This window comes from Sus scrofa, chromosome 12 (assembly GCF_000003025.6).
Source record: "Sus scrofa isolate TJ Tabasco breed Duroc chromosome 12, Sscrofa11.1, whole genome shotgun sequence".
Taxonomy (NCBI): domain Eukaryota; kingdom Metazoa; phylum Chordata; class Mammalia; order Artiodactyla; family Suidae; genus Sus; species Sus scrofa.
Genome location: NC_010454.4, coordinates 59,535,559 through 59,563,111, shown reverse-complemented (window position 1 = coordinate 59,563,111; position 27,553 = coordinate 59,535,559). Strand labels below are relative to the sequence as shown.

Here is a 27,553-nt window from a genome sequence, read left to right as displayed (position 1 = left end):
TGTGGAGGCTGCTGGGAGGGGTCAGGAATGGACTAGAAGACCAGGGCGGGTGAAAGCTGCCCTGGGGACCTCAGACGTCGTGTGGCAAAGGCCATTCGTTTGTTCTCTGGGGTTCCAGATTGTTTCAGGACTGGAGCCCACAGGTGTCCTGTTGACGGAGACAGCACTCAGCCGGGTGTAAAGGGGGTCGTCTGACCACTCGAGCGGCCCGACAGCGGGCACAGCTCACGCCGGGTCCTCTTTCACGGAAAACATGCAGGGTAATTGGAACCCGAGGACTTAAAAGAGCAGCAGAGTCGGATGCCTCGCCGGTGCTTTGTGTGAAGGGTTAGGCTGCGGGGTTTCTCCGGCTTCCAGCTCTGAAATAGCGCGATGCCCTGGCTCCGCAGGTGTTCTTGCTCGGTGACCTGTGGGCAGACTGTGCCGCTTCTCGGACCCTCTTTAGCCGTGAAATGCAGGTGGTAGGTGTACTTGCTCCGTGACCCGTGGCAGGCCGTGCGGCCCCGCAGACCCTCTGTTAGCTGTGAAACGCAGGTGACAGTTCTTTGGAGCCTTGTCACGGGGGTGCAAATGCTCTGAGAACCCAGCACTCCGCAGACGGCAGTGGCTGTACGATTGCAGGAGTGGGAGCTCCAGTTTTAAGAATGTGCACAGGTCTTGAAAGTTCTTTCTGTGTTTTGACCTATGGGTGCTTTTTAAAAAAAAGAAAGAAAAAAGTGACATTGATCTAAATAAATAAATGGTCCACCTCCTTCTTGTATTTCTCCAGTCGCAAACCAAGTGCGCCTAATGTCTCTCCTTTTTTTAATTTTTTTTAAACGATTTTTATTTTTTCCATCATAGCTGGTTTACAGTGTTCTGTCCGTTTTCTACTGCACAGCAGGGTGACCCCGTCACACACACATATACATTCTTTTTCTCACATTATCAGGCTCCATCACAAGTGACTAGAAACAGTTCCCAGTGCTACACAGCAGGATCTCATTGCTTATCCATTCCAAAGGCAATGGTTTGCATCTATTAACCCCATAATCCCAGTCCCTCCCCCTCCCCCTTGGCAACCACAAGCCTGTTCTCCAAGTCCATGAATTTCTCTTCTGTGTGTTTAATGTCTCTTACGGGTGGAACTTGGAAGTTTCTCAGTGATCGCTGGGTGTTGAGCTAAGAGTCTCACTTTATTTTTATTTACAATTTTTGGGGAGGTGGGGCTGTGCCCACTGGATACAGAAGTTCACGGGCCAGGGATCAAGCCCTCACCACAGCAGCGACAGTGCCGGGTCCCTAACGGCTCGCCACCGGGAGTTCCCCCTGGAGTCTCCCACTGGGGAGTCAGAGCTGACTTGCCATCGGGCCAGCTGGCATTTGCATCTGCAGCAAGCCTCACGCAGCCCCCGTCCCATCTCCACTGAGAGGGGCCTCGCCCCTGGGGAGGCAGCTCCGTGAATTCCCTGAACTGGCTCCTCGTGCTTCACCTCCGCTGCCCGGAGACCCCGGCTGCGGCTGCAGGGAGACTCCCGGCAGGTGCCAGGCCCTCGGGCTGGGCAGTGAGCGTTTCCGTTGATGTGGGCCACGGACCGGGGAGCTCCTGGGTGTGCAGAGCGAGGACCAGCCCCTCCCTTCCGGTCCTCTGGCCACTTGGGGCTCCAGGGAAACGAGCCGTCCCTGCGCCCGTGTGCCCCAGGGCGGAGGGAGGGGGGACACGCCGGGAGCGGCCCTCTGTGCCCGCTTGCGTCTTGGCATCTCCCGGGGTGGCTGCTGGGCGGCTGTGTGGGCCGCCCGCGAGGGGTGCACAGACCTGCCTCCACGGCCTCTCCCAACACTGCCGCTTTGTCTCTGCCTGGGCGCCCTGGGCCTGGCACAGAGCGGCCACTGTGTCCTCCCCGGGCAGAGCCCCGCCTGAGTGTTAGGGGTCTTTTGTTCAGAAGCCGCTTGGTCCCAGAGCGCTGCTCGTGGTGGCCGGGGTCCAGCGCGAGTGTTTGTGGGGAGAAGAATGCAGATGTACAAGTGTTTTCAAGTCCACCCCAGGCTGCCAAGCAAGTGGAGCAGGAGCAGGTTAATTTTACGGTGGGGGCGGGGAGGGGGATGTAGAGGAGACAGCAAACACTGATCTGCCTACAAACCATCTCCGATGGGAGCCCGTGCGGAGCAGCCGACTGAGGACCCAGCCTTGTCACTGCAGCAGCTCAGCGGCTGCCATGGTGCAGGTTCAGTCCCTGGCCTTCGAGCTCCCACACGCCGGGGGCACGGCCGAGAAACCCCCCCAAACGAGCCGGAAGCTTCCAAACCATCTCTGAATGGGACCCTGCTGGTTGCCTTTAGCGGAAGGGCCGCACACCGAGCGGGTCATTCAGGTTTATTTTATGTGCAGAATCCTTCCATGTTGGTCCCTCTGTTGGGTTTGCAGAGAGTTTCCGTGACCTTGAGTGCAAGGTGTGTCCACGCTCTAGGCAACACTCCCTCGAGACGCAAAGGCAGCCCAGCTGTGGAAAACTCCCTGCCCGGCCCGAGGTGGGGCCGAGAGCCACTAACCTGCTCAGCTCCTTCCTCGGCGCCTCCACTCACCCAGTGGCCTCGAATTTCTCTTCTGTGTCCTTTGTTCTAAGTCCAGGGAGCAGGGCTGCCTGTAAAACCAACGGCTGAGTACTTGTCTTCGCGCCGTGGCCACACACGTTTGCATTTCTTTTTCTTAAATCTTACGAGCAGAGTGGTAGGCGCCTGGGTGGAGGAAAAGAAAGCAGATGAGACCCTTCTTGTGAACAGCGAGGCCGCTGCCCCGTCCGCTTCTCATCGCGCGTCTCCATTTCCACAGGCAACCGTTGCACCGTCTAATGCTGCTGTTTTTCCAGTAGACTTTTAGAGCAGTTTTGGGCTCTGCACCATTGAGAGAAAGTCCAGAGATGTCCCCTGTGCCCCCGGCCCCACCCCCGCAGCCTCGCCCTCCCCCCGCATCCCCCCGAGCGGCGAGCGGCGGGCTTGTCCCGTCGATGAACCTTCGCTGACGCAGGGTCCGTAGTTTGCATCCGGGTTCCTTCTTGGTGTTTGTGCGTTGAGTGGGTTTAGGCAGACGAGTGAGGTCAGGCACCCATCATCTGATGTTACACGAAATCGTGTCGCTGCCCTAAGAATCCTTGTGCTCTGCCCCTTCACCCCTCCCTCCCCAGCCCCCGGCAGCCACTGATCTTTTTCCTGCCTCCACGGTCTTGCCTTTTCCAGAATGTCGTCTGGTTGGAATCATACAGTACGTAGCCTTTTCCGATGAGCCCCCTTCGCCTGGGCACATGCATTTCAGGTTCTGCTGTGTCTTTCACGGCTTGATGGCTCATCTCACTTGCGCACCGACTTCATGTTCCATCGGCTGATGTACCGGTTCATCCACGCACCGTCTCGGTCGCTTCCACGTTTGGGCAGCTGCGGCTGAAACTGCTGTCGCTACCCACGTGCGGGTTTCTGTGTGGGCCCGTTTTCACCTCATTTGGGGAGATGCCAAGGAGTGGCTTGCATGCCAAGAGGGTGTTTAGTCGTGTAGGACCCCACCAGTGTGTCCTCCTGAGGGCTGCACCCTTTTCCACTCCCACCAGCAACGAGCAAGAGTTCCTGTTGCTCCCCGTCCCCGCCGGCATGCGACGTGGTCAGCGTTTTAGGCTTCAGCAGTTTTCATAGCTGTGCCTCGGTACCTCGCTGTTGTTCTCCTTTGAAATTCCCTGAAGACCTGTGAGGTGGGGCCTCTTTCCACGTGCTCGTTTGCCGTCTTGGTAATAAGGTGTCCGGATATGTTGCCTGTGTTTTGGTCAGGCCGCTCATTTTCCTATCGGTGAGTTCTTTGTATATTTCGGGTAACAGTCCTTTATCAGATACCTGTTTTGCAAATACTTCCCGTCTGTGGCTTGTCTAGTCATTCTCCCGACATTGCTATTTTTTTATTTTACAAATTTAGGCATCTTTTGACTCTTGCTGTTACAGATGAGGATTGATTGATTTATTTAGCTTTTTTAGGGCTGCACCTGCGGCATATGGAGGCTCCCAGGCTAGGGGTTGCATCGGAGCTGCAGTTGCCAGTCTATACCACAGCTACAGCAACGCCGGATCCTTAACCCACTGAGCGAGGCCAGGGATCGAACCCAAAACCTCATGGTTCCTAGTCGGATCCGTTAACTGCTGCGCCACGGCGGGAACTCCAAGAAGAGCTCAGATTTACTCCCGACCTTTCACCTCTGGGGTCGGTGTCCTCTCTACAACACTGGGATTGATGTCTGGGTTTTCATCCCGAGAAATTTTTTTGTGGACATTGTCCATAGTAAGTAGTATAAGTGAAAATTAAAAATATAATATAGAAAAAGATTAAGAATAGCTGGTAGCAGAGGGGAAGATAAGAAATAATTCCTTACACTTCCCATTGTAAGTATTCTAAATTCCGTATCATTTCCATGTTACATAAATCTGTCTGGCGTTCAAAACCCTGCCACAGGCAGACGGGTGGCGCCCTTTTCCTGCTTGTCCTTGTTTCTCTGTGAATAGAAATGAATACGCCTCTCCCGCTAACATTAAAGACAACGGTTCATGGAGGAGTTCCCTGGCGGTGCAGCGGGTTAAGGATCTAGTGTTCCATCCCTGGCCTGGGAACTTCCGCGTGGCAGGAGCGTGGCCAAAAAACAAAAACAAAAAGCAAGGGGCCACTGAATCAGCTCAGTCTGTCTTAGTATTCGTTGGGTCTTCTGATTTCATCATCGAATTTGTGTTTCGTCAAGATCCATTAAGGACCCTGTGGGGGAGTGTTTATTTGGGAATTCGCAGCAGTCCTGTATCTCGTCAAAGGGCTCTTGTTTCCCTGCCGAGACTGTCAGCCCCGTCACAGGTTAGAGAAAACCCCCCGGTTCAAGGGGACCTGCGAAGGGTGGCTGTTGGCTTGTGTGACTGGAAGGCCAGCAGTCGGCTGGCCAGACTGAGTCTCACTCCACTGCACCCCCTTCCTTCTGCTGGGCAGCCCCTTCTTCCTCAGCAGCCTGCCCACGGCACCTCCCCTTCCTTCCCTGACCTTGACCGAGGGCCGAGCCCTGCCTGGAGCCAGCCGCTGGGGACGGGATTCCCTGAGCAGCCCAGCGTGGAGTCAGCCTCCCCCGAAGTATAGGGCTGTGGGAGGGGGCACAGAAGCCCCAGTCAGAACTGGGTGGTCCCCGAGGGAGGGGAGCTGGAGGGGGCACCAGCCGCTCAGGTCGCCGGGCCCCCTGAGCTGCCGTCAGTGGGTTCCATCCATGCACGTGGTGGCTTTGCTTCACTGGTCTCTTCCTCTGTCTCCAGGGGCCGTGGCAGCCAAACGGACAGGCATTCCAGCCCCTCGAGACCTTTCGGTGACCGTCTCAAGAGAGCGGACCGTGCCACGGGGCCCCGCCAACCCTCGGAAGTCGGCGTCCAGCCCGACCTCTCCCAGCACGCCCACCCCCGCCAGGCACCCGCGGGCCGCCCCCCCGAGGCCCAGGCAGGGCCAGGAAGGCGCAGACAAGGCCGTGCTGGAGTCCCAGGTGCGGGAGCTCCTGGCCGAAGCCAAGGAGAAGGACAGCGAGATCAACCGGCTGCGAAGCGAGCTCAAGAAGTGGGCGGAGAGGCGGACGCAGGACAGGCCGGGGGCCGACGCCCCGAGCCCAGGCCTCTCGCTGGGGGACTCGGAGCCTTTGATCCGCGCGCTCGAGGAGAAGAACAGGAGCTTCCAGAAAGAGCTCGCGGGGCTGGAGGAAGAAAACCGGGCCTTGAAGGAGAAGCTGACGTACCTTGCGCGCTCCCCGGGTTCCGAGGCGGGCGCGAGTCCCTCCGGGGACAGCAGCTGCCCCGCGTCCTTGACGCAGGAGTCCAGCCCGGGGAGCCCGGCGGGAGATGCGTCGTTTCGGGACAACACGCACGGGAGCGCCTTGCGGACGTCGGGCTCCTCCAGCAGCGACGTCACCAAGGCCTCCTTGTCCCCCGACGCCTCCGACTTTGAGCATCTCTCGGCCGACGCCCCCGGCGGGAGCCTCCCCGGCGGCTCCAAGTGCCCCGCGGCCGGCAGCGCGGCGCAGCCCGAGGGCGAGCTGTCGCTGGCCTCCCTGACCGAGAAGATCCACAGGATGGAGGAGAACCAGCACAGCACCAGCGAGGAGCTGCAGGCCACGCTGCAGGAGCTCTCGGACCAGCAGCAGATGGTGCAGGAGCTGACGGCCGAGAACGAGAAGCTGGCGGACGAGAAGACGCTGCTGGAAACGTCCTTCCAGCAGCATCGGGAGAGGGCGGAGCAGCTGAGTCAGGAGAACCAGAAGCTGATGACCCTTCTGCAGGAGCGCGTCAAGAGCGAGGAGCCCAGCGTCCAGGAGGGGAAGATCCTGGAGCTGGAGCAGAAGTGCTCGGAGATCCTGGAGCAGGGCCGCTTTGAGCGCGAGAAGCTGCTCAGCATCCAGCAGCAGCTGACCTGCAGCCTGCGGAAGGCGGAGGAGGAGCACCGGGCCGCCCTCGAGATGGTCAGACACCTGAAGGAGGAAAACGGCCAGCTGAGCGCCTTCCTGGACCTGGAGCGGCGGGACAGCGGCCTGGCGGCCAGGACGCTGGAAGAGTGTCGCGCCGCCCTGGAAGGGCTCAAGGCGGAGAACGGGTCTCTGAAGGCTCGTCTGGAGACCGAGAAGGAAAAGGCGGGCGAGCCCGGTCCCCCGGGGCGCACGGCCGACGGCTCCGACGTGCAGGAGATGTTGCAGGCCGCTCGGGCCGAGAAGGATCAGCTGGAGCAGTCCTGCTCGGAGCTCAGGCAGGAGCTGCTCAAGGCCCACGGCGAGATGAGGCGTGTCTCGAGCCTGCTGGCCAAGGTAAGGAGCGTTCTCTCTGCCGGCGTTTGCTCGCCCTCGGCAGCGTGGCCCCCCTCGGCCTTTAGAGTCATGGAGCACAGGCTCAATTCCGTTCACCAGCCAGCCTTGTAGCCCCAGGCAGGCCGGGGACAGTTTCCGACTGCGGTCGTTGACCGGATAGTCCCCACTCTAGTGAGTGGGATAGAGGACATCTTCTGGGGACAGCCCGGAGGCCAGTGCAGGAGGGGCACCTAGAATCACGTGGATAACGGGAAGGCAGTCCAGGAGGGCTTCTCGGAAGAAGTGGCCGAGTCTTGAGGAGTGAGACTCATCCCTGTCTCTTGGTTACTACGCTTTGGGAACAGTTCCCCCCCGAGGAGTGATACCACCACCAGATCTCTTTGTGTGTGTGTGTGTGTGTGTGTGTGTGTGTGTGTGTGTAGGTGTGTGTCCCACAAGTTTAAACACACATTTTAAAGAGTCATCCTGTACATATGATTAACTTTTTAAAAATTTGGTATTTTCGGGGCACATTCTCACCTTTAACTATTCTTTTTTTTTTTTTTTTTTTGTCTTTTGTCTTTTGTTGTTGTTGTTGCTATTTCTTGGGCCGCTCCCGCGGCATATGGAGGTTCCCAGGCTAGGGGTCAAATCGGAGCTGTAGCCACCGGCCTACGCCAGAGCCACAGCAACGCGGGATCCGAGCCGCGTCTGCAACCTACACCACAGCTCACGGCAACGCCGGACCCTTAACCCACTGAGCAAGCGCAGGGACCGAACCCGCAACCTCATGGTTCCTAGTCGGATTCGTTAACCACTGCACCACGACGGGAACTCCAACCTTTAACTATTCTTTGAACGTGATTTTGAAGGCCAGATTGGCTCTCTGGTCTCTGTGTCTCGTGCTTTACCGGTCACCTGTCGTTGGGCGTCGGTGTTCTTTTCCGGTCTCGGCAGAGTGTACATCTTTCTTTCTTTCTTTCTTTTTTTACCCCCCTCTGGTTATTTCCTCAGGAGACGTTCCTAGACATTGACTCACAGGTCAAAGACTCCGATCGCGTCTGGCCAGACTGCCCTCTGGGAGCCTGACACAGGTGTGCCCTCGGCCATCAGAGGCGCTTGGTTCCCTGGCCCCTCAGGTTGCTGGTCATTTGCGTTTGGACCTCACTGCCTCTGTTCCCTCCCGCATCCCCTTGGAAAGGTCTTCCCCGACCCAAGCTCTGATACATGATCACCACTTCCATATCTTAAACAGTCTTTTTTCCGCAGTGAAGATGGCTGGTGGCCGTGTGGCGCTCCGCCCACTCGCAGAGCGGTGCCGGAAAGGTGTGGACAGGCGGCTGCCAGTTTCCCGTTTCCTCTGGACGCTGGGTCTCTGATTTAGGGATCCCCTGGTGAGAGAGGTTGAAAGTATCTTCCCACCTTACTTCAGGGGCTGTCGCTCTTCTGAGAAACAAATTACGCTGTGAACGCCCAGGGGATTTCTCTGCTGCTTCATCTGCCTGGAGGCTCATCAGGTGCACCAGATCCTGGCCTTGGGCCGCCCGATGATCTGAGTGGTGGCAGCATTAGGAGTGTTTAGCATTGTCTGTGTTCTGAATTCACAGTCTTCACCAAAAGTCTGGAAGCAGTTCCCTTAGCAGGTGCTACCCAGGTGCCCATGGGAGCTGTCGGTTGGTCATTTGCAGCTTTGCGCTGAGATTGCTGTCTGGAACATGTTCCCTCCTGGAAAACCTTTAACCTCCCAGGAGCCCTTCCTGAGTCCTCATCTGTGTCTGTGGGTTTCTATTGACATGACATGACATACACGTGTCAGGGAGAAATAATTTAGCGTCTTAAAACAGTAGCTTATCTTTCTCATCGTGAAGTTATATGTTCATTACAGAACATTTAGAAAGTACAGAAAAGTACAAAGAGGACAATACCGTTAATATCACTACTTGGAGAACACACGGCTGCCATTTTGCTGTTTGTCTTTTCAAACATTTTCCTAGTTTATGTGCATTTCGTCATGCATGCCAGCTCGAACTGGCGTAATCACGCTTACCTTTCTGTTCAGGAGAATGGAGTTTGTCACTCCACATTCCATGAACACAAAGACCCAGTTGGATCAGTTTATCAATTCTCCTGTTACGCTATTTCTCATTAATTTGTTTCTACATTTATTTTTATTCTTCCATCCTGTGTTTTTTTTTTTTGTACATTTCTTTGGTTTCTTCCTAGTTTCTTGAGTAAACTTCTTTGTTCGTTTAAATTTATCCTTTCTTGGTTGATAGTGGAAGTATTTAAACCTATGAATTTGCTCCTTATTATAGTTTTGGCTAAATGAAGACCATAACATTTACAGTTTTCTAGAATAAATGGAGTCTAATGTGGAGGAAAAGAAAAAGCATTTGCTTTCTCTGTAGACTCCAAGACACAACATATGTGTTTTAAATCAAGCTCTTGAATATATTGTATGCCATATCTTTACGGAGTCCTTGCGGATAGGAATTGTCCAATACTTGCTAGTAGGTTGAGATCCTGCCTCCGATTAGGTGATGTCTCCCATACGTGGGGGCAATCTGTAATTGCAGTGAAGCCGTAACTTGTACTCATCTTTGTGCCCTTTTCTGTTGTGTAGAAAAGTAAAACCCTGGCCTCCTAGGCTGACGAGTAGCTTATTGCAGCCCCGCGGGAGAATATCAGCGTACCCACCAGCAACTGCGAACTTAGATGTTAAGACGGAGGGGCTTCGGCCCGCGGGAAACGGGAGCACTTTTAGCAGAAAACTCTAACGAGGTTGTGACGTGCTGGACCAGGTGGAAAGCGGTCCTGGATGAGCCGGGGCCTCTCCCCGCCCCCCGCAGTGCTGCCTGTGGGCGGATGTCGTGGTGGGGACTTAGGGTCCCCTCCCTGCAGGAATCACCGACTGGATACTGATGGGGAGGTTGGTGACACCTGAGTTGTTTCAGCTGAGACGTGAGGTTTCAGTGAGCTTCCGTTCAGACAGTGCCCCTTCCCCCGTGCCTTCGCTGACAACAGCGGGTCAGGTGTCGTGGTCAGTCCTGTGACCCCGAGCTGGGTGAAGCCTAAGAACCGGGTGTAAGTGGGACCCTCGCAAGCCGGGCGGAGGTGCGCCAGGCAGCGCGGCGAGGCCTGAGCCTTCACGGTAGCTTCGGGGGGCTGCTGCCTCAGGAGATTTGCCTGGGGTGCGGAGCTGGAGGCCTGCTGCCCCCGGAGCCAGATCAGGAAGGTCGGGCTGTGACCCCAAGGGCCCAAGGGCCTTTTGGGGGCAGACATGCAGGTGCATGGCCAGGACGTGGTCCCGTGTGAGCCTGACGGCCGGATCAAACCCCACCCCAAGGGCCCTGCTCTTGAAACCATGTGAAGAGGGGACCTGACCCTGAGGGTTCAGCTCAAGTCCAGTGTTGAGTTAAGGAGGGTCTGGCCGGTGGAACCACAGAACCTGGGCTCCGCCCGCCCGCACTTCCCTGCAGCCAACAGGAGGGGGCGCAGCGTCCCCCTCGGACCCGCTGGCCTCTGCCGGCCTGGGTCCCCTTGGCTGGCCTCTTCCCTCTGGGCGAGCTGTTTCCTCTGCAGACCTGTGAACGCCCCCAAACTTGGGCCTGGGTGCCCTCCTCTTTCTCACCCGACGGCGGGCTTGTCCCTGAAGCCTCGGGCGCCTCACCTCTGTCCCTGGGTGGGGTCCTGGGAACCAGCTCAGCCCAGCTTCCGAGGGTCCCTCGAGCCATCCCAGGCGACCGTTGCCGTTTCTCTCCCTCCAGGACGGAAGTGCGCACTCTGCTCCCTGGCCCTGGGGAGCGCTGTGACACAGTCGGTCGGAGATTTCATCCCGTGTGAAGGAGTCACGGCCTCCACCTGCAGTGTCTGTGCAGAACCGGGCCAGGAACGCGCAGGCGTTTTAGAATAACCACGTCAGACGTGAAAACAGACACAGCAATGACGCGCCCTTGCTCAAGCCATCCTCCCACGTGCGTCCGTGTCCTTTCATGCTCTCAGGCTTAGCACTGACTTCTTGGAGTTCCCACTGTGGCACAATGCGGGTTAGGGGTCCCGCATTGCTGCAGCTCTGCTGTAGGTCACAGCTCTGGCTCAGATTCCACCCCTGGCCCTGGGAACTTCCTTATGCCACAGGGGCAGCCAAAACAGAAAAAAGAAAAAAACTGACTTCTTCCCCGTATTGGGCATCCAGTCACTGTTGAACGAGTGAATAAACGAATGTCAGAAACTTGACACAGAACTAGGAGAGAGGGGAGGCTAGAAGTGTATCAGCGTGTTAAAAAAAAATGCAGCTTATGGAGTTCCCGTCTTGGCTCAGCGGTTAACAAACCCGACTCACATCCACGAGGACGTGGGTTTGATCCCTGGCCTCGCTCAGGGGGTTAAGGATCAGGCGTTGCTGTGGCTGTGGCGGAGGCCAGCAGCTGCAGCTCTGATTGGACCCCTAGCCTGGGGACCTCCGTATGCCGCAGGTGCGGCCCTAAAAAGACACAAAGACCCCCCCCAAAAAAATACAGTTTATCATCATGTTTTAATCACAGCTACTGTTTTAGTGCTTTAGGTATGCGAGGCACTCAAAGCCTTTCAATCATTTGATTTCATGTAATTGTCCTAATTTTAGGCTGTAGATGCTGTCGTCTAATTTTTTTCCATTGAGGAAATGGAGAATAATTAAGGCAGAGAATAAGTTACTAGGCTTAATTAACTAAATGATGAAGGCCAGGATTCAAAGTTGGGTCTCTCCCTAGAGGTCTTCTTTTTTTTTTTTTTTTTAATAAATTGACGTGTAGTTGATTTCCAGTGCTGCTGAACAGCAAAGCGATTCGGTTACTTATTATTTATTCAGTTTCTTGTGTGTGTGCGTATATACGTATGTATATCCATTCTCCCTTTATCATCCTTCCCATTGTGGTTTGTGGTGAGATCCTGACTCTGGTTCCCTGCGCAGGAGAGCCTGGTTGTATCCATTGTTTAGGTGCTACTTCGCATCGGCTAACCCCGAACTCCCATTCCTCCCTCCCCTGCCAAATGCTTGATCGCTGACTCACTCGGCTTCCTGGTTACACGCAGATAGAGCGAGGGGAGCGTATCAGGCAGAGCCGAGGGCTCCCGTTGGCTGCAGCACTACAGCCACGGCCTTTGGCTCAAAAAGGGCAACCTGTCAGGTCTCCGTGAGCTCGGGCCTTTTTTCTTGGCTGTCGACGCCGTAGAGAAATTCACAGGGAAAACCTGAGCCATCAAGACACGTCCTCTTGTTTGTCACCTGCAGCTTGAGGGGGTTACCACGGATGTCAAGGAGGTGACGCCGCAGATTGCTGGAGCCTCGGAGCCACCTGGGGTGGGCGGGACGAGGCCCTGTCACAGCTCCACCTGTGGCCTTCAGCCAGGGGGAGGCTCTGAAGAGTGTTTTAAGTACCAGCTTTTTTTTTTTTTTTTTCTCTTCCCCCAGCCTTGCCCATGGTATGTGGAAGTTCCTGCACCAGGGAACCCCTGCAGTGACAATACTGGATCCTTAACCACTAGGCCACCAGGGAACTCCAATACCAGCTTTATTGAGATGTCATTTCTATAAAGTGGACAAGTCAGTGGTTTTAGAACATTCACGGAGTTGTGCAGCCATCACCACCATCAATTTTAGTTGTTTTTTTTTTCTTTTTTTTTGGCCACACCTGGGGCATGTGGAGGTTCTTGGGCCCAGGGATCAATCCCAAGCCTCTGCAGCAACCCAAGCCATTGCCTTGACAGTGCTAGATCCTTAACCCATTGTGCCACAAGGGAGCTCCAATTTTAGAACATTTTTATCACCCCATAAAGAGGTCTGGAACCCAGTGGTGGTCAGTCCTCACTGTCCCTCCCTCCCAGCCCCTGGCAGCCCCTGGCAGCCCCTGGCAGCCCCTGCTCTGCTTTCTGTCCCCGTGGCTTTGCCTGTCCTGGAACTTCATGGTCTCGTGGACACTTCATGGTCTCGTGTGGCATCTGCCTCTTTCCCTTGGCATGGTTTTCAGGGTTTTTCCACGGCGTAGCTTGAAGCCGAATTTCCTTCCTGCCTTGAGCTGGGTGATGCGCCATTGAACAGGCGCACGGCATTCAGTTTATCAGCTTCCACCAGGGACGGGGGGTTGTTGGGGTGTGCAGGAAGCGGGGTTCAGGGCATTCCGGACCTCCGGCTGTGTGACCGGAAGTGAGATGGTGTTATTTACGAGGGGGCGGGGACCTTACTTACGAGGAGGAGGTTTGAGGAGGGACACTAGCTGGGTGTGCGGATAGTGGCGCCAGAAAGGACCTCCAGGCGGGCCAGCCAGGCTGCGCTCAGAACCCCCCATCGAGCCGCGGACAGGGAGCCCCTCTGTGCCCCCGCCCCCGCCCCACATGCATCGCATCTTTGGAGGGCGCAGAAATACGTGTAACCCGGATGCCCTCCTACCAACATGTTTGGCATTGCTGAGGTTCGAGAGTCTTGGCAGCGTCAGAGGACACGTGGTTGACGGCGGGGGTGGGTAGGATGCTTAACGTCTCGCTTCCACTCTGCCCTTGTAGTTGACCTTCATCCATCAGGGTCAGATCACCTGGGGGTAAAACCATCATGACCGTTTGCCCACCCCCTGGGAGAGGACCCGCATGCGGCCAGCCTGGCATGCTCTGTGGTATCCGCAGTGGGCGGCGGGGAGGGGGGCACTGCCGGGGGCCCCCCAGGACCACGCCCTCCCTCCCTGGCTGCAGGGAGCGGGGGCAGGCCTTGCCCTCTGCGGGGGAAGCTGCCTCCATCCCCGGGTGGCTGCATCGCCTGGCTCATCACTGGGGCGGGGTGGGGAAAGGCCAGGCCCCCCGCTTCAGTTTGGGGCTTCCCTGAAGGGCGGCCGTCCCAGTGCCGGGCTCCCGGGGGCAGTAGAGCCTTGGCGGTGCCCGCCACAGCCCCCCGCCGCCTCTGCTGGGTCCTGCGTCCTTGTTCCTGCGGGTGTGGGTCCCCAGAGCCCATGGCCCCGTCTCGGAGTCCGTTTCCGGGAGCAGCCCGTGCCCAGGGCGGTGTTGGGGCTGTCGGGCCGGAGGAAAGGCAGTGACCCTGGCTCTGTCCCCACCTGTCTGACTCAGGCTGAGCCCCGCAGGAGGTCTCCGCTGCCATCTGCTTTGGGGCTGTCCCAGGGCAGGGACCAGCTTCCGCTGGCTGCTCTCCGGGAGGACTGGCGGCCCCGGGATTTGGAGCCTGTTTGTGATGCGGTTCTGCGCGGCCAGTTCCAGAGAAGTGGCGCTTGGCCTGCACGGCAGGGACGTCTCCTTTTCAGGGTCCGCGTGCGGTTCTGGAAGGAAGAAGCCGGACCCCGTGAACCGGCGGGGGGGCCAGGAGCGCAGGTGGCCAGACCGGCCTAGGCTGCTGGACACGGGGGATTGTTCTTCTCCAGTGACCCGATTTCTCTCTCTCTCCATTAGTTACTCTGCCAGATGGACGTGAAAATACCTGCCTGTCGTTACCCAGCCCGTGCGTGTGGCTGCTTAGGGTTTTCCTCCCTCCCTCCCAGAGCTTTCCAGAACACACTGCTCAACTTGAGCGAGTGACTCCAGAGTCAGGAAGGAAGGAGGCTGCGTGTCCTTTGGAGCCGCGCTCTGACTCTAGGTCGTCGCCGTCCCCCGCGCCCGGGGCCTGCGTGGCGCCAGAGCCGCTGAGAGGGAGCAGCCTCGACGGCACGCGGAGACCTTGGCAGGCCTCAGCCTTTCCCCACCGGTCACGTCCTCTCGTGTTGCGAGCTCCCGCCGAGGGCCCCGGGCTCGAGGGCTCCACGGCTCTGCGGCTCCTTTTTCAGAGGCCGGCTGTTCACATGCTGCGCCTCTTTCTCCTTCGGAGTCTGCTGTGTGTTAGTTAGAGCAGCTACCGTAAGAGGCGAGCCTTGCGGTCTCCGACTTTCCCGCACCTGTTCATCGCAGAGCCCCGCGGACGCGCAGACGGAAGCCCTTACGACAGAGACCGACCGCGCTGGGCCTGCGTGCGCGCCGCCCCCGGGCGGCCGCGGTGCTGAACCGCTGGGCGCGCTCTAAATTCCGCTGTTCCGACGAGGAAGCCCAGGCAGGGAGGTGGGCGCACCCAGGGCGTGGCTTGGAGCAGCCTGGCTCCCCTCCGCACCCCAGCCAGTGGGAGGTCGCACGGCAGCCGTCAGGCCTCTGCCGCGCCTGCGGGGACGTGCAGGTTCGGTCCGGAGCCTCGCCCTTCTCGTCAGGACGCGAGGCTCACGGCTCAGCCTCACCCTTGTCTCTCCTGCGTCTCGTTTCCCCCCTGAACCCGAACCGCAGGAGTGACAACACCAGAGGCCACCAGGTAACTCCCTTCTTTAAATCCTTTAGTGCAACCTCCCAGTTGAGAAACCGTGCAGCACCTCCTGCTGGTGTTGGGTTACTCATCCTTCAGATGTTCCCTGGCTGCGTCCAGCAGAGACCTGCCAGCACCAAGGATGCTCCCGGGAAGACGGCAGACGGGCTCGTCATCCCCGCGTGCTTACAGCCAGAAGGTCTTGCACGTGAAATGCCAATGCAAAAAAAAAAAAAAAAAAAAAAAAATTGTATTGACTATGGACCCCCCCCTCAAATCTAGGAAGCAGTCTATTAGGTATTAAGTTTATGTTACCTGCTAAGTATATAGCTATTTAATAACAGCTATACAGGCGGGGCATAGTTTGTAATGTTAATTAGCATATTCACACAGTGAAATACTGGACAGTTTTAAGGTAGTGGCCAAGAGCAACGTGTGTTACTGTGAGTACATGGCAAAAACAGAACCAAGGTATGAACGCAGGCTGAGTGCAGTATAGGCGGGCACAGCATCGTAGCAGACAGGAGCGCCCTACGGCTGCACGGCAGGATGATAGCGTGCTGCAAAGGCGTGGTGTGGGATGGTGTCCTTGTGTAAACAGTTTAAAACATCCAGAACAATACTCTGTATGCTCATGGGTGATACCGCCATCCAGGAACAACCTCCTGCCAGTTTTAGGGTCGTGCACTCACTCGCTGGGTGGGAGGGAAAGTTGAGGCTCAAACAAATCTCGGGAAAGTGAAAAAAAAGATTTAGCAAACGTGGCACAATGTAACCATTGGTTGGTTTTGTCGTCTGGTCGCCTTTGGTGCCTTTCTGTGTGTCGAGAATGCTTAGTGATTAAAACGGACCAGGTGGACTGGGTGTGCTGTGCGCTGTTCCTGCCTCGGGTGTGCCCGTTTCTGGTGTCTGCTGTCACACGAATGTCTTGCTTCTCTAAAGAAACGCTGTGGCCTCAGGCCCCTCTCTGATGGATGGCTGCAGCGGTGTGAGGTGCGTGGGGTGTCAGCCTCATGGTTCACCAGCAGAGGGCGCTGCTCCATCGCAGCTGGGCGCTGGGGCCGCACCGCCAGGCGCGGGAGAGAAGGGTGTCTCAGCAGGTGCGGCAGGAAGGCGCCCAGAATCCAGCCTTTGGGCCGTTTACATCCATCACGGTTCTTGGCACATTTGTAGGCTCAGAAGACAGAACCGGCTCCAGGCACGGCCCGGCCCTGATGCTGATGTAGGGGGAACCTTTTCCTGTCCAGGTGACCAGGGAAGCGTCCTTTCTTTCTAGGTGGAGAAGGATTACTCCTACTTGAAGGAGATATGCGATCACCAGGCGGAACAGCTGAGCAGAGCCAGCCTGAAGCTGCAGGAGAAGGCGTCAGAGAGTGACGCCGAGATCAAGGACATGAAGGAAACCATCTTCGAACTGGAAGACCAGGTGGAACAGCACCGGGCCGTCAAGCTGCACAACAACCAGCTCATCAGTGAGCTGGAAAGTAAGTGGAACCAGGCTTGGGGGGCAGGTGTCAGGAGTGGGCAGGGCAGCAGAAGCAGCAGCTGTGGGCATGGGGTGGGGGGCAGGATGCTGGGGAAAGGCCTTCCTTTTGAGCGGGCTCTCGTCCCCCCGGGAAGAAGGGCAATTTAAAAAGACAGAATAAGGAGTTCCCTTTGTGGCTCAGTGGGTTAAGAACTCGACACAGTGTCCGTGAGGATGGGGGTTCAGTCCCTGGCCTCACTCAGTGGTTAAAGATCTGGCGTTGCCACAAGCTGCCGTGTAGGCCACAGATGCGGTTCAGATCCGGCATTGCTGTGGCGGTGGTGTGGGCCTTCGGCAACAGCTCCGATTTGACCCCTAGGCTGGGAACCTCCTTTTTTAGGCAGCTGCAGCCCTAAAAAAGGAAAAAAAAAAAAAAAGAATAATGACTCTCCTAAATTATGTAGCAAAGCAGGGATGCAGAAGAAAAGCCCGTTGATCGCAGGTGGACAGCGGGGGGCGTTAGGAGCCACGCTGTGGAGCACAGGGCAGGTGCAGACAGGTGTTACCCTTGGGATCTGATGGAGGGAAAGCGGGGGGCGCGGGGGGTCGGACTTTCCCCAGCAGTGTGTGCTCTTGGCCTCGGGGGAAGACAGTTCGAGCACGGGTCCCGTGGGTGCCGGTGTCAGATGACTGAGACATGGCCCACTTCTTGCCGACCAGGCACCCGCTCGGAGCTTGTTTGTGCGCTCTGTGCTGGTTTTGAATAGGGAGGGGTATTTTCAAGAGATTAGTCCAACATTGCCTGCTTTGTCTGAGCAGAGCCTTATCCAATGATCACATCTAATGTGTTTTCCTTTCAAAACAAAAGAATTAGTGTACAGAGCTTTTAGTGGCATCAGCCTTGCTGAAAATAGCATGGCCAGTTGCCCGAAAAGTTCCCCCGCGGGTGCAGTCTCATTATGCAGCGAAGCCTCATTTGGGAATTCACCTGCTCCCCGGGACTTACTTGAAACTCCAAGGTCAGTACCACAGTCGCAGGTGCACGCCGAGCACAGTGGACAACGTGGATCCCCAGAGGGACCCCCGGCCCAGGTGGGACGGGGTGACACCTGCCTTCCTGTCTCAACACAGACCGTCACACTTTTGGCGTCTTTATGCTTTTATGTTGCCCAGTTCACTGTGTGGCACGTGTCCTGTTTCTGGCGCGGGAGAGCCGTGCGTGCCTGCCTCGCGGAGGAAGTCCGCGTGTCAGGGGAACTCGGTTCAGGCTCCGGGTGCGGGGCGGGGAGCCGGCCATCCCTGGTGGCAATGAAGCCGTGTTCCTCGGCTCCCGAAGCTCAGCGCTCCTGAAAGCTTCCAGAGAAGGAAGGGGAATATCGCCGCCTGACCCCGAGCTGCTCCGGAAACGGCTAGAGTGGAACAGATGGGAAAGTGCCGACATTTGTGGATTCATGAGATTCCAAAAAAAAAAAAAAAAGTCGTGGACAGCACTGCTGTGACCCCAAACCAAAGAAATGTGTGGTCGGTTTCCCAGGAGAGCGAGAAGCCCTCTCAGCCCGCGCTGGCCTCCGTGGGAGGAAGGCCGCAGGCCGGCAGATGAGGCGGGTTCTGCGGGTCAGGAAGCTGCGGAAGCGTCTGACACCTGCTGGGACTTGGACAGGAGGGCGCTGCCGGTGAGCGGCTTCCTGGCATCAATGGGATGGGCTTTTTTTTTTTTTTTTTTTTTAAGAAGGACATTGATCAACAAGCCTTTCGTTTGTTGGGAACCTTGGGACCAGAGGCTCTCGGAATGTCACCCATCCTTCCCGTGGGGCTGATTCTGGGAGCCTGGCAACCTCGCATGACCAGCAGTGTGAGAACTGGCCGTGGAGTCTGCACTTGGATTTATCGGGCGGCATCACACTTCTGTCCTGTGATGTGCGGGGGCTGTAGGACACCTAGCGTCACTGTCATCCAGGCTCTTCTCGTTGGTCACATCTGAGGATAACTGGCCCTACCTGGCACCAGACTGGACAAGTACCAGATCAAACAGAAAACTGGTTTCATGTGTTTTTGCTTTAGTGATCGCACGTTGTCGAGAATTTGGTTGTGTTGTCCCCAAACCCTAAAATGTCAGCACAGACCCACCGAGAAGGCGGCATGTCGCCAGTGTCCAGAGCATGTGTTGCGCCTGGTCCCGTGGTGATGCTATGACATAAGCAAGCCGAAGAGAGCAGCCACCAAGCGCACATCTTTGGAGAAGCGGTTTAACGTCTGTCGGGGTCCTCAGGTGTAATCCGAGGTGTTCTCACCCGGAGAGGGAGGGACCTGCAAATGCATCTCCCGATACGTCCCTCCTCCCCCGACCCTTCCGAGGAATGGACAGAAAAATAGAAAGAAGTCAGGGAGCGCTGTCTTACTCCGCAGCATTGATTCAAAACACAAATCGTTAGGCTCCACGGGTGAGTCAGAGCTGCTGGGGTAGAACCTGACCACCTGTGGGTTTTCAGCGTCTCTGGTGATTCTGGTTCGGATCCTTAGTAGACAGCGACCGCTCTGGAGGGTGGTGAGGACCCACTGCAGAGTGTACACTGGTGGATGAATACGACTGGGTTTACAGTGAAGAGACTCCGAGAGCACCAGGGAGAGAGCTGGAGGCAGAGAGGGACTGGGGATGTTCCTTTTTTTTAAGTTTCTCATTCTATTTTATTTTTTACTGAAGCATAGTTGATATAATATCCTATGTTACGGTGGTATCATGTAGCGGTCCCAATGTTTAAAGGTTATCCTGGCTTGATAGTTATTGTAAACGTTGGCTCTATTCCCCGTGCTGTATCCTTGTAGCTTGTTGGTTTTATACAAAGTAGCTGGTACCTCTTCACCCCTCCCCACTCCCTGCTGAATCACTAGTTTGTTCTCTGTATCTGTGAGTCTGCTGCTTCTTTACTTTTTTTTTTTAAATTTTGTCTTTTTAGGGCCGCACCTGTGGCATATGGAGGTTCCCAGATGAGGGTCCAATGGGAGCCATCGCCACCGGCCCACACCACTGCTCACGGCAATGCTGGATCCTTAAGCCACTGAGCAAGGCCAGGGATTGAACCTGCCTCCTCAGGACTACTAGTCAAGTTCATTTCCACTGCGCCACAACGGGAACTTCCGAGTCTGCTGCTTTTTTGGTCTTGTTTACTAGTTTGCTGTGTTTTTATTTTATTTTATTTTTTCTTCTTCTTTTTTTTTTTTTTTTTTTGTCTTTTTGCTATTTCTTGGGCCGCTTCCGCGGCATATGGAGGTTCCCAGGCTAGGGGTCGAATCGGAGCTGTAGCCACCAGTCTACACCGGAGCCACAGCAACGCGGGATCTGAGCCGCGTCTGCAACCTACACCACAGCTCACGGCAACGCCGGATCGTTAACCCACTGAGCAAGGGCAGGGACCAAACCCGCAACCTCATGGTTCCTAGTCGGATTCGTTAACCACTGCGCCACGACGGGAACTCCTCTTCTTCTTTTTTTTTTTTTGTTGTTGTTGTCCTTTTGCCTCTTTTTCTAGGACCGCTCCCATGGCATATGGAGGTTCCCAGGTGAGGGGGTCTAATCGGAGTGTAGCCACCAGCCTACGCCAGAGCCACAGCAACGCAGGATCCGAGCCGCGTCTGCGACCTACACCACAGCTCACAGCAACGCCAGATCCTTAACCCACTGAGCAAGGGCAGGGATCGAACCCAAAACCTCATGGTTCCTAGTCAGATTTGTTAACCACTGCGCCACGACGGGAACTCCTTGCTGTGTTTTAGATCCCATATATAAGTGAGATCCTGCAGTGGGATCTGGTCTTTCTCTGTGTGACTTATTTCACTGAGTGGAATACCCTGCACGTCAGGTGTTCTAACCAGGAAAAGGACTCGGGTCTCCAAGAGCGCCCTTAACAGACCCCCGCCAGACCCTGTAACCCCGGAAGGCTCCGATGAAGTGGGTCCAGGTCTGGGTCCTGAGCGTCTGCACTTGTGAAAAGCTTCCCGGGGGATTCAGGGCTGTACGTGCAGTTCAGGCCTGGTCTGGCGAGCACAGTGGGTAATCAGCCGTGTCCTGGGTTGTGCAGGAGCCTCCACCTGGCACAGCAAGGGGCGGTCCGGATGTTCAGGTGGGCGGCAGAGAAGCCAGTGTGTGCAGGTGTGATGGCTTTTTGGTCCCTTCTGGGTTGCCGTGAGGCTGTGCACACGTGGTCTGCGTGTGGCCTCCCCATGCCCCCCTTATTTCCCAATTGTCCCGGGGTCTCAGAACAGCCTGCGCCCTGGGACCTGTGCTCAAGGAAGCGGAGGGCATGGAGGGGGCAGCAGCCAGGGCCTCTCCCTGGAGTCCTGCCCCTTCCCAGCTGCCCGCCTTGTTCTTTTCCAGGCAACGTGTCAAAGCTGGAGGAGCAGAAGTCGGAGCTGGAGAGGCAGCTGAAAACCCTGACGAAGCAGATCAAGGTGTGGTCAGGGCGGGTGGGCCGCCCCCCGGTGCCGCCAGCTTCGGTGTCTCTGACCCTCCCGGTCAGGGCGGGTGGGCCGCCCCCCTGTGCCGCCAGCTTCGGAGTCTCTGACCCTCCCGCCTGCCTCCCAGAGCAGGATCGTGCAGCCAGGGCCTGGGCTGCGGCCCGTGGGGGCGGGAGGGAGGTGGCTCAGGACTCGGAGCGCCCTCCCCAGGCCTGCAGAGTCAGGCCGCCCGGGCCTGCGGGCCGCAGCCCTGACCGCGAGACCCCGCTCTTGCAGGAGGAAACGGAGGAGTGGCGGCGCTTCCAGGCGGACCTGCAGACGGCGGTGGTCGTGGCCAACGACATCAAGTGCGAGGCCCAGCAGGAGCTGCGCGCCGTCAGGCGGAGGCTGCTGGAGGAGGAGGAGAAGAACGCCAGGCTTCAGCGGGCGCTCGGGGACGCGCAGGCCCGGGGCAGGTGGGTCACCTCAGGCCTTCTCACAGCCTGCTCACTTCTCGGAACGTCCGCGCTCTAGCCGTGACAAGGGTGTGTTTGCCGCAGGGGTCGCCTCCCCTCCAAGCTCCCTCTGCCCTTCTGCCTCCACTCAGATTGGCATATAACTAACCCACAGCTGGGATATCTAGTTCCCCAGCCAGGTTTAACTAACTCCCCATCCAGGGTATAACCCACCCCACAGCTGGTATAACTACTCCCCAGCCAGGTATAACTAACTCCCCAGTCGGGTATAACTAACCCCACAGCTGGTATTCCTGGACCCAGAGCTAGTATAACTAACCCCACAGCTGGTATAACTAGACCCACAGTTGGTATAACTAGCTCCCCAGCCAGGATATAACTAAGTCCCCATCCAGGGTACAACCAACCCCACAGCTGGTATAACTAATTCCACAGTGGGTGTAACTGACCCCACAGGTGGTATTAACTAGACCCCACAGTGGGTGTAGCTGACCCCACAGGTGGTATTAACTAGACCCCACAGCTGGTATAACTGACCCACCAGCTGGTATAACTGGCCCCACAGCTGGTATAACTGACCCACAGCTGGTATAACTGGCCTCACAGTTGGTATAACTGACCCACAGCTGGTATAACTGGCCTCACAGTTGGTATAACTGGCCCCACATCTGGTATAACTGACCCACAGCTGGTATAACTGGCCCCACATCTGGTATAATTGACCCACAGCTGGTATAACTGACCCACAGTTGGTATAACTGGCCTCACAGCTGGTATAACTGATCTACAGCTAGTATAACTAACCCAACAACTGGTATAACTGACCCACAGCTGGTATAACTGACCTCACAGTTGGTATAACTGACCCACCAGCTGGTATAACTGGCCTCATAGCTGGTATAACTGGCCTCATAGCTGGTATAACTGACCTCACAGTTGGTATAACTGACCCACAGCTGGTATAACTGACCTCACAGTTGGTATAACTGACCCAACAACTGGTATAACTGACCCACAGCTGATATAACTGGCCCTACAGCTGGTATAACTGACCCACAGCTGGGACGTGCCACCCAGCACCTGTCGCCTTGGTCCTTGCTGATGGGAAGCTCTTGGCTCACGGGGACCGGGGCTCCAGGCAGATCCCTCGGGGCGTGGGGGCAGGGACACGCATCACTCTTGCTCGGTGCACCTTGACCCTGTCACCCTCACTGGAGCCCAGGACCTGCTTCCTAGCAGCACCCCTGGGCGCCCTCACAAAGACCTGGCAACAGCCCCCCTTTTTTATAAGACGAGTGAGCGTGGAAAACCCACGTCTGCCTGGGGCGGCGTTGCCGTCCGTCTAGGCCATGCTGCCCCAGAAAGCCCTTCCTGATGGGTTTCAGAGGGAGCCGTTCCCAGAGGGAGCTCAGAGTTGGTTGTGCTTTTCCGCTGAAACGGTTTACGACAGGGCGGGAGAGCATTTGAACTTGAGCTGGTGCGGGCCGTCTCTCCCCGCGCAGGAACAGGGTCCGTCCCGCTGCAGCTCTGGTTCCCAGGAAGTTACGGTGAGTTTTCAGATGTCCCTCAGGATAAAGGATGGTAGGGTTTTAACTCAGATCCAGTGGGTTCTGCACGCAGATTTGGATGGTTGGTTCTCCAGGGTGGCAGTGGCCAGGCGCCCTGGGGCGTCACGGGCTTCGCCGCGGTGCCTGGAGGCCCGTCGTCTCGGCTGTGTTCTCATTCCCTCCCCACACCTGCTTCAGCCCGTCCCCCGGCCCTTTACGTAAAACAGCCTCCAGGGGCCGCTTGAGATGAGAGGCGTAGCTCGGTCCACGGCTCCCTCCTGGACACGTGAGGGTGGTGCTTTTGCTGTCAGGCCTGGACCCTGCGGCCGCTGCGGCAGGGACGGGAGCTCTAGGTGAGGGCGCCGCGGAGGAAAAGCAGGTTTCAAAGCGTTCCCGAGGAGGCGACTCCCAGGTCAATCCGGGTTGCTTGCGCGTCTGCTTTTGTTTATTTGTCCACTTGTCTCGCTTTTCTCTTGTGTGTCTTTGAAGAAGAACCACGGCGTCAGTCGCGTGGCTTCATACAAACGTTGTTCTGGTCTAGGGCCAGCCTGAGATTCCGAGGTGGCCCCACATAAGTCACTGTCTGAACTGCTGCATTTCTTACATAGATTCCAAGATGCAGGTCAGATCGTACAACTCAAGCCTGACGTCAGAGGGAGTGTGTGTGCCTCTTGACAGTTAGGGCCCCTGGAGCGACAATCCTACATCTTCAGATGCATGTCACAAAAAAAAAAAAAAAAAAAAAAAAAAAAAAAAAAACCACCACAGTGTGTTTCTCCTATGATTTTCCAGTGATTTGTAAACCTACCTCCCACATGCAATGGTTTAATCCCTTACCACGAACCTTGCAAAATCCCAGAACTGACACCAGTTCAGAGCAGAGTCTGTTCCTGAAACTCGAGGCGTCGGTGGGCCTCTGGGTGCTCATTTGCCAGGGGCAGCCCTCCGGACAGTTGCCAGCCTGGGTTCTGGTCTGACGTTGCCCTGCTCCGGCAAGCTGCCCTTTTAACCAGCTGGCCGCTGGAAAGTTCCTTACCTTGGCGTCCGGGGTTCTTGACGGAAACTCGACTTGACTTTGACAGTCGTCTAACGAGAACTCAGAGGTCGTTCTTGGTTCAGCTACAGCCAGGGACTCGCAGAGGCTTCTCTGATGGGGTCCAAGCACAGCCGAGAGGAGGTTAAGAAAGAGCTTTGGCAGAGCACGTCAGTGGAGACGTCGGAGGAGCTGCCTCGCCCTCTTGTAAGGTGACATTCTTGAGAACACGGGCCGGCGTCGGGCAGGCGAGGGCCCTGGGGGTGAAGCCACATTAGCCTTTGTTACCAAGAACTCACTAACTAAAACCAGGTGGAATGTTACCAACATAGCGTCTGATGGTTCTGAAACCCGGCTCAGCCTTCTTCAGACCTGAAGGGGTTTTTCTTTCGTAGTTAGAATAACTGATGGTAGATGCATGGGAAATGAGGCGTCCGTCTCATCTTTGCCCCCAGCTGGCACGGCTTTCTTCCCAGACCGACCCGCTAGACGAGGAGCTCTCAGAGTAGGTCCGTTTTACGGCCCCGACGCTCTGCTGTCCTGGAGGCTGTTGACGGGCCAGCCGTGCTCTGACGGAGGGTCCGAGGGCACGAGCCCGCTGTCCCCTCTTCCCGGCCAGTCCTCCGGCCGCCCGTGACACAGCGGCATCTCTGTATGTGACTGGCCTGTGGACCACCTCTTGACCTTCCAGGAATCTGAACAAGCCAGCGTAGCTTTTGCGACGAGGGAGGGATCCGTTTCGCCAGACAGACAAGTTACGGGATGAAAGGCCAGTGAGTAACTTTTTCACCTCTGGCTGCCTCTCATTTTGAACCAATAAGAGAAGCACAGTGAACTTAAGCATCAGACTTTCTCCTGAAAAGCGGCGTCCTGGGCCTGGCAGATTCAGGGAACCTACGTGCAGCTCAGCTTCGGGCTCAGAGGGGCCGCGTGCAGCCTTTCTAAGGAAGGACGCTGGTGGGACGTGCGTGACACAGGCGCTCAGGCCCAGAAGCCCTGTGTCTCCTCTTACTCTGAACCAGTGACGACCACGCTTTATGGGGACTTCCTTGATGTTTGCCGTATTTATCATGTGACTCCAGTGAGCGCACAGGGAGGCGTCTTCACGAGTTCAACGCGCTGCTGTCCACGCCTGGTTCACTGTACTGCTTTCTAAAGTACAATGTCTCGGGTCCAGAGTGTGTCCCGCTTGCACCACCGGCCCTCCCGCTGTCCCCTCTGCAGCGAGCAGACTCGAGCTGGCTTCCGACTCTGTGTGCACGCGTGCCTGCCGCCTCGCGCCTCACGTCCGCCGTGTCTGTGCGCCCCGTGTGTCCTTCCTGCAGCTGTAACGTCTCGTGGCCGCTCGCCGGGTGTCCGGAGCTGTCCCTGGTCGGGAGGGTGGGAAGTGGAGGCCTCGCTTCTTGGGTCACCGGGGTGACCGCCAGCCGCTCCCCACGGACGCTCTGACACGGCGCCCCGGCCCCGGTGGAGGGGCTGCCGAGCGGTGTCCCAGCACACGTCACACACGTGCCTCCAGCCGTCGGAGGCCTCGGGCTGGAGACGGGGCCTCTGGCATCGGGCAGACACACGCCTTTCACCCCCACAGCGCTGATGTTTTCACAGTGTCGATGCGTTTACGGCCTGAGAGAGAGAACCTCTCGTTCTGAAGAGCGGGGTCTGCTCCCTGCTCCCCCGTCTTTACGGATTTGCTTCAAAAAGTGGACGTGAGCTCCCCTGAAGCCTGTAGCCTGTAGACGGTAATAGAGGAAGAAATTATTTTTTTCTCTTTCTTCTTTTTTGGCCTCGACTCGACCGTAACGGGCCGCACAGGCCGCTCGGTCCCTCCCGGGGGCCTGAGGGCGTCGGTCCTGGACGTCTCTGCCAACCAACACCGTTGCCGTGGGCGAAGGTGTGGTGGGAGGAGCCTCTCGTGGCATCCCGACTCTGGCATTTTCTCTGTCCGGAGACCCGTGACTTCCAAAACGGATTGGAGCAGTCGAGGCTGAGACGTGTCGGTCCTCGTCCTGGCTGCGCGCTTGCCCGCGGCTGGTGCCCACGGCTGCGGCCGGTGGTGCAGGCTGAGGTGGGGTTGCCTGAAGCGAGCCCTTTACCAGCTCTCCCCGTTTCTCTCTTGCAGCTCCGTGGTCTCCGTCAGCTAACAGAGCGGGTGCGGACGAGACCGCCAGCCCTGCCAGGACGGGAAACCGCAGCCTTGGCTAAATGAAAGGGGGAGTGTGTGGCGGAGAAATGCCCTCTTTAGAAACACCCACACGCTCTCCGGGTAACACCTGCCGTGTCACAGGAGCGTTGCCATCCATCCCTTGGCCTTTTTTTTTTTTTTTTTTGCTTTTGGGGATCAATGCTGCACCAAGATGAGCCTCCCCCCCCCTTTTTTTTCCTCCTTTCTTCTCAGAAGATTCAGCACCTTTATTTGGAACATAAAATGAAGTTGTCCTCAAAAAACCCCACAAAGTACAGGCCTGTCGTGAAAACACGTTTCCGGCGCAGCCCTGGTTCCGGGCGAGGGCCGTGGCGTCGGTGGCACAGCCCAGGCTCAGGCTTTAGGTTCTGGAGCTGATGTTTATGCGTCCTTTTGAATGCGGCCTCCAACAAGCTTGGAATCAACACTATTTTAGGCAAAATAGGAAGCCCTCTGCGTGACGTCCTGGACGCTTGAAAGTTCTGCTTCCTCTGGGTCCAGATATGATTTCTCCAGGGCTGGGGTCTGGCCTCTTTGCCGTGTCTGAAACAAGCCACGGCCGCGCTCTGGGCTGATCTCCAGCATCTCTTTGGGGTTCGGTGTAAGTAGACGTTGGGCTGATGTGTCACAAACAACGTCACTGGGTCGGAGAAGAGTACAGAGTGGAACCCGAGTGCTCCCGGACAGCGGCCGCCGCAAGAGCCATGAACACCAGCAGAACCCACCCTGGAAGTGCACACACTTTGCCAACCCAGAAGCGTGTAATTCAGAGGGAGCCAGGATTCAGAGTGGGATTTGAGAGCCTTGGAGGCCCCGGCACCTGTGCCGACGTGGGTCGGGTTGAGGGCGCCGCATCGGGCGGAAGCCCCTGCAGCTGCGGGACCCCGAGGCTGGAGGAGACGGGCGGCGCTGTGTGACCCACGGAAGATGAGGAGCCGGAATGCCCTTCGTGTAACTCGGAAGGACGCCGCGGCTGTCACTCCGGAGAGCCCAGAGTCCCGGGCGACGTTCCGCTTGGCTCTTGCGGGATCGGTCCTGGTGGGGCCGGAGCTCACCGCGGGACCTCACCTCGGACACAGAGTCCTTGGGGTGATGGGAAATTCACTGGCCGGTGCTTTCAAAGAGAGACGGTGAGAACAATGCACCCTCAGCTTCCACACGCACAGCCGAGCTTGCCCCGCGTACCTTGAGCCGTCTCTCTCTGGGGACGGATGAGTATTTTTCTATGTAGGCATTGATGAAGCGCTCAATAAATGCGTTCTCACTTAGGAGAGTCTGTTGCCTGGTTTTTCATCCTGGGCCACGTTCCCGCAGGGCCTC

General features: G+C 56.9%; 1 protein-coding gene and 1 long non-coding RNA gene across 10 annotated transcripts in view; both read left to right on the top strand.

Annotated features, from left to right (window-relative positions):
- SPECC1 (sperm antigen with calponin homology and coiled-coil domains 1) overlaps nucleotides 1–27,553 on the top strand; it is a 238,825-nt gene that overhangs the window by 142,491 nt on the left and 68,781 nt on the right. For 5 of the 9 annotated variants that reach the window (XM_021066294.1, XM_021066293.1, XM_021066295.1 and 2 more), the window contains 4 exons: nucleotides 5,296–6,821; nucleotides 16,376–16,583; nucleotides 20,937–21,010; nucleotides 21,293–21,471. In XM_021066294.1, the coding sequence (XP_020921953.1) occupies nucleotides 5,296–6,821; nucleotides 16,376–16,583; nucleotides 20,937–21,010; nucleotides 21,293–21,471 (1,987 nt within the window). Of the gene's footprint in view, nucleotides 1–5,295; nucleotides 6,822–16,375; nucleotides 16,584–20,936; nucleotides 21,011–21,292; nucleotides 21,472–26,170; nucleotides 27,503–27,553 lie in introns of those variants that run through there. The other 4 variants (XM_021066299.1, XM_021066297.1, XM_021066301.1 and 1 more) reach the window with 2 other exon arrangements.
- On the top strand, nucleotides 21,478–23,777 carry LOC110255896. The gene is made up of 2 exons (XR_002336866.1): nucleotides 21,478–21,650; nucleotides 21,716–23,777. It is a non-coding gene; the product is annotated as an uncharacterized LOC110255896 (long non-coding RNA).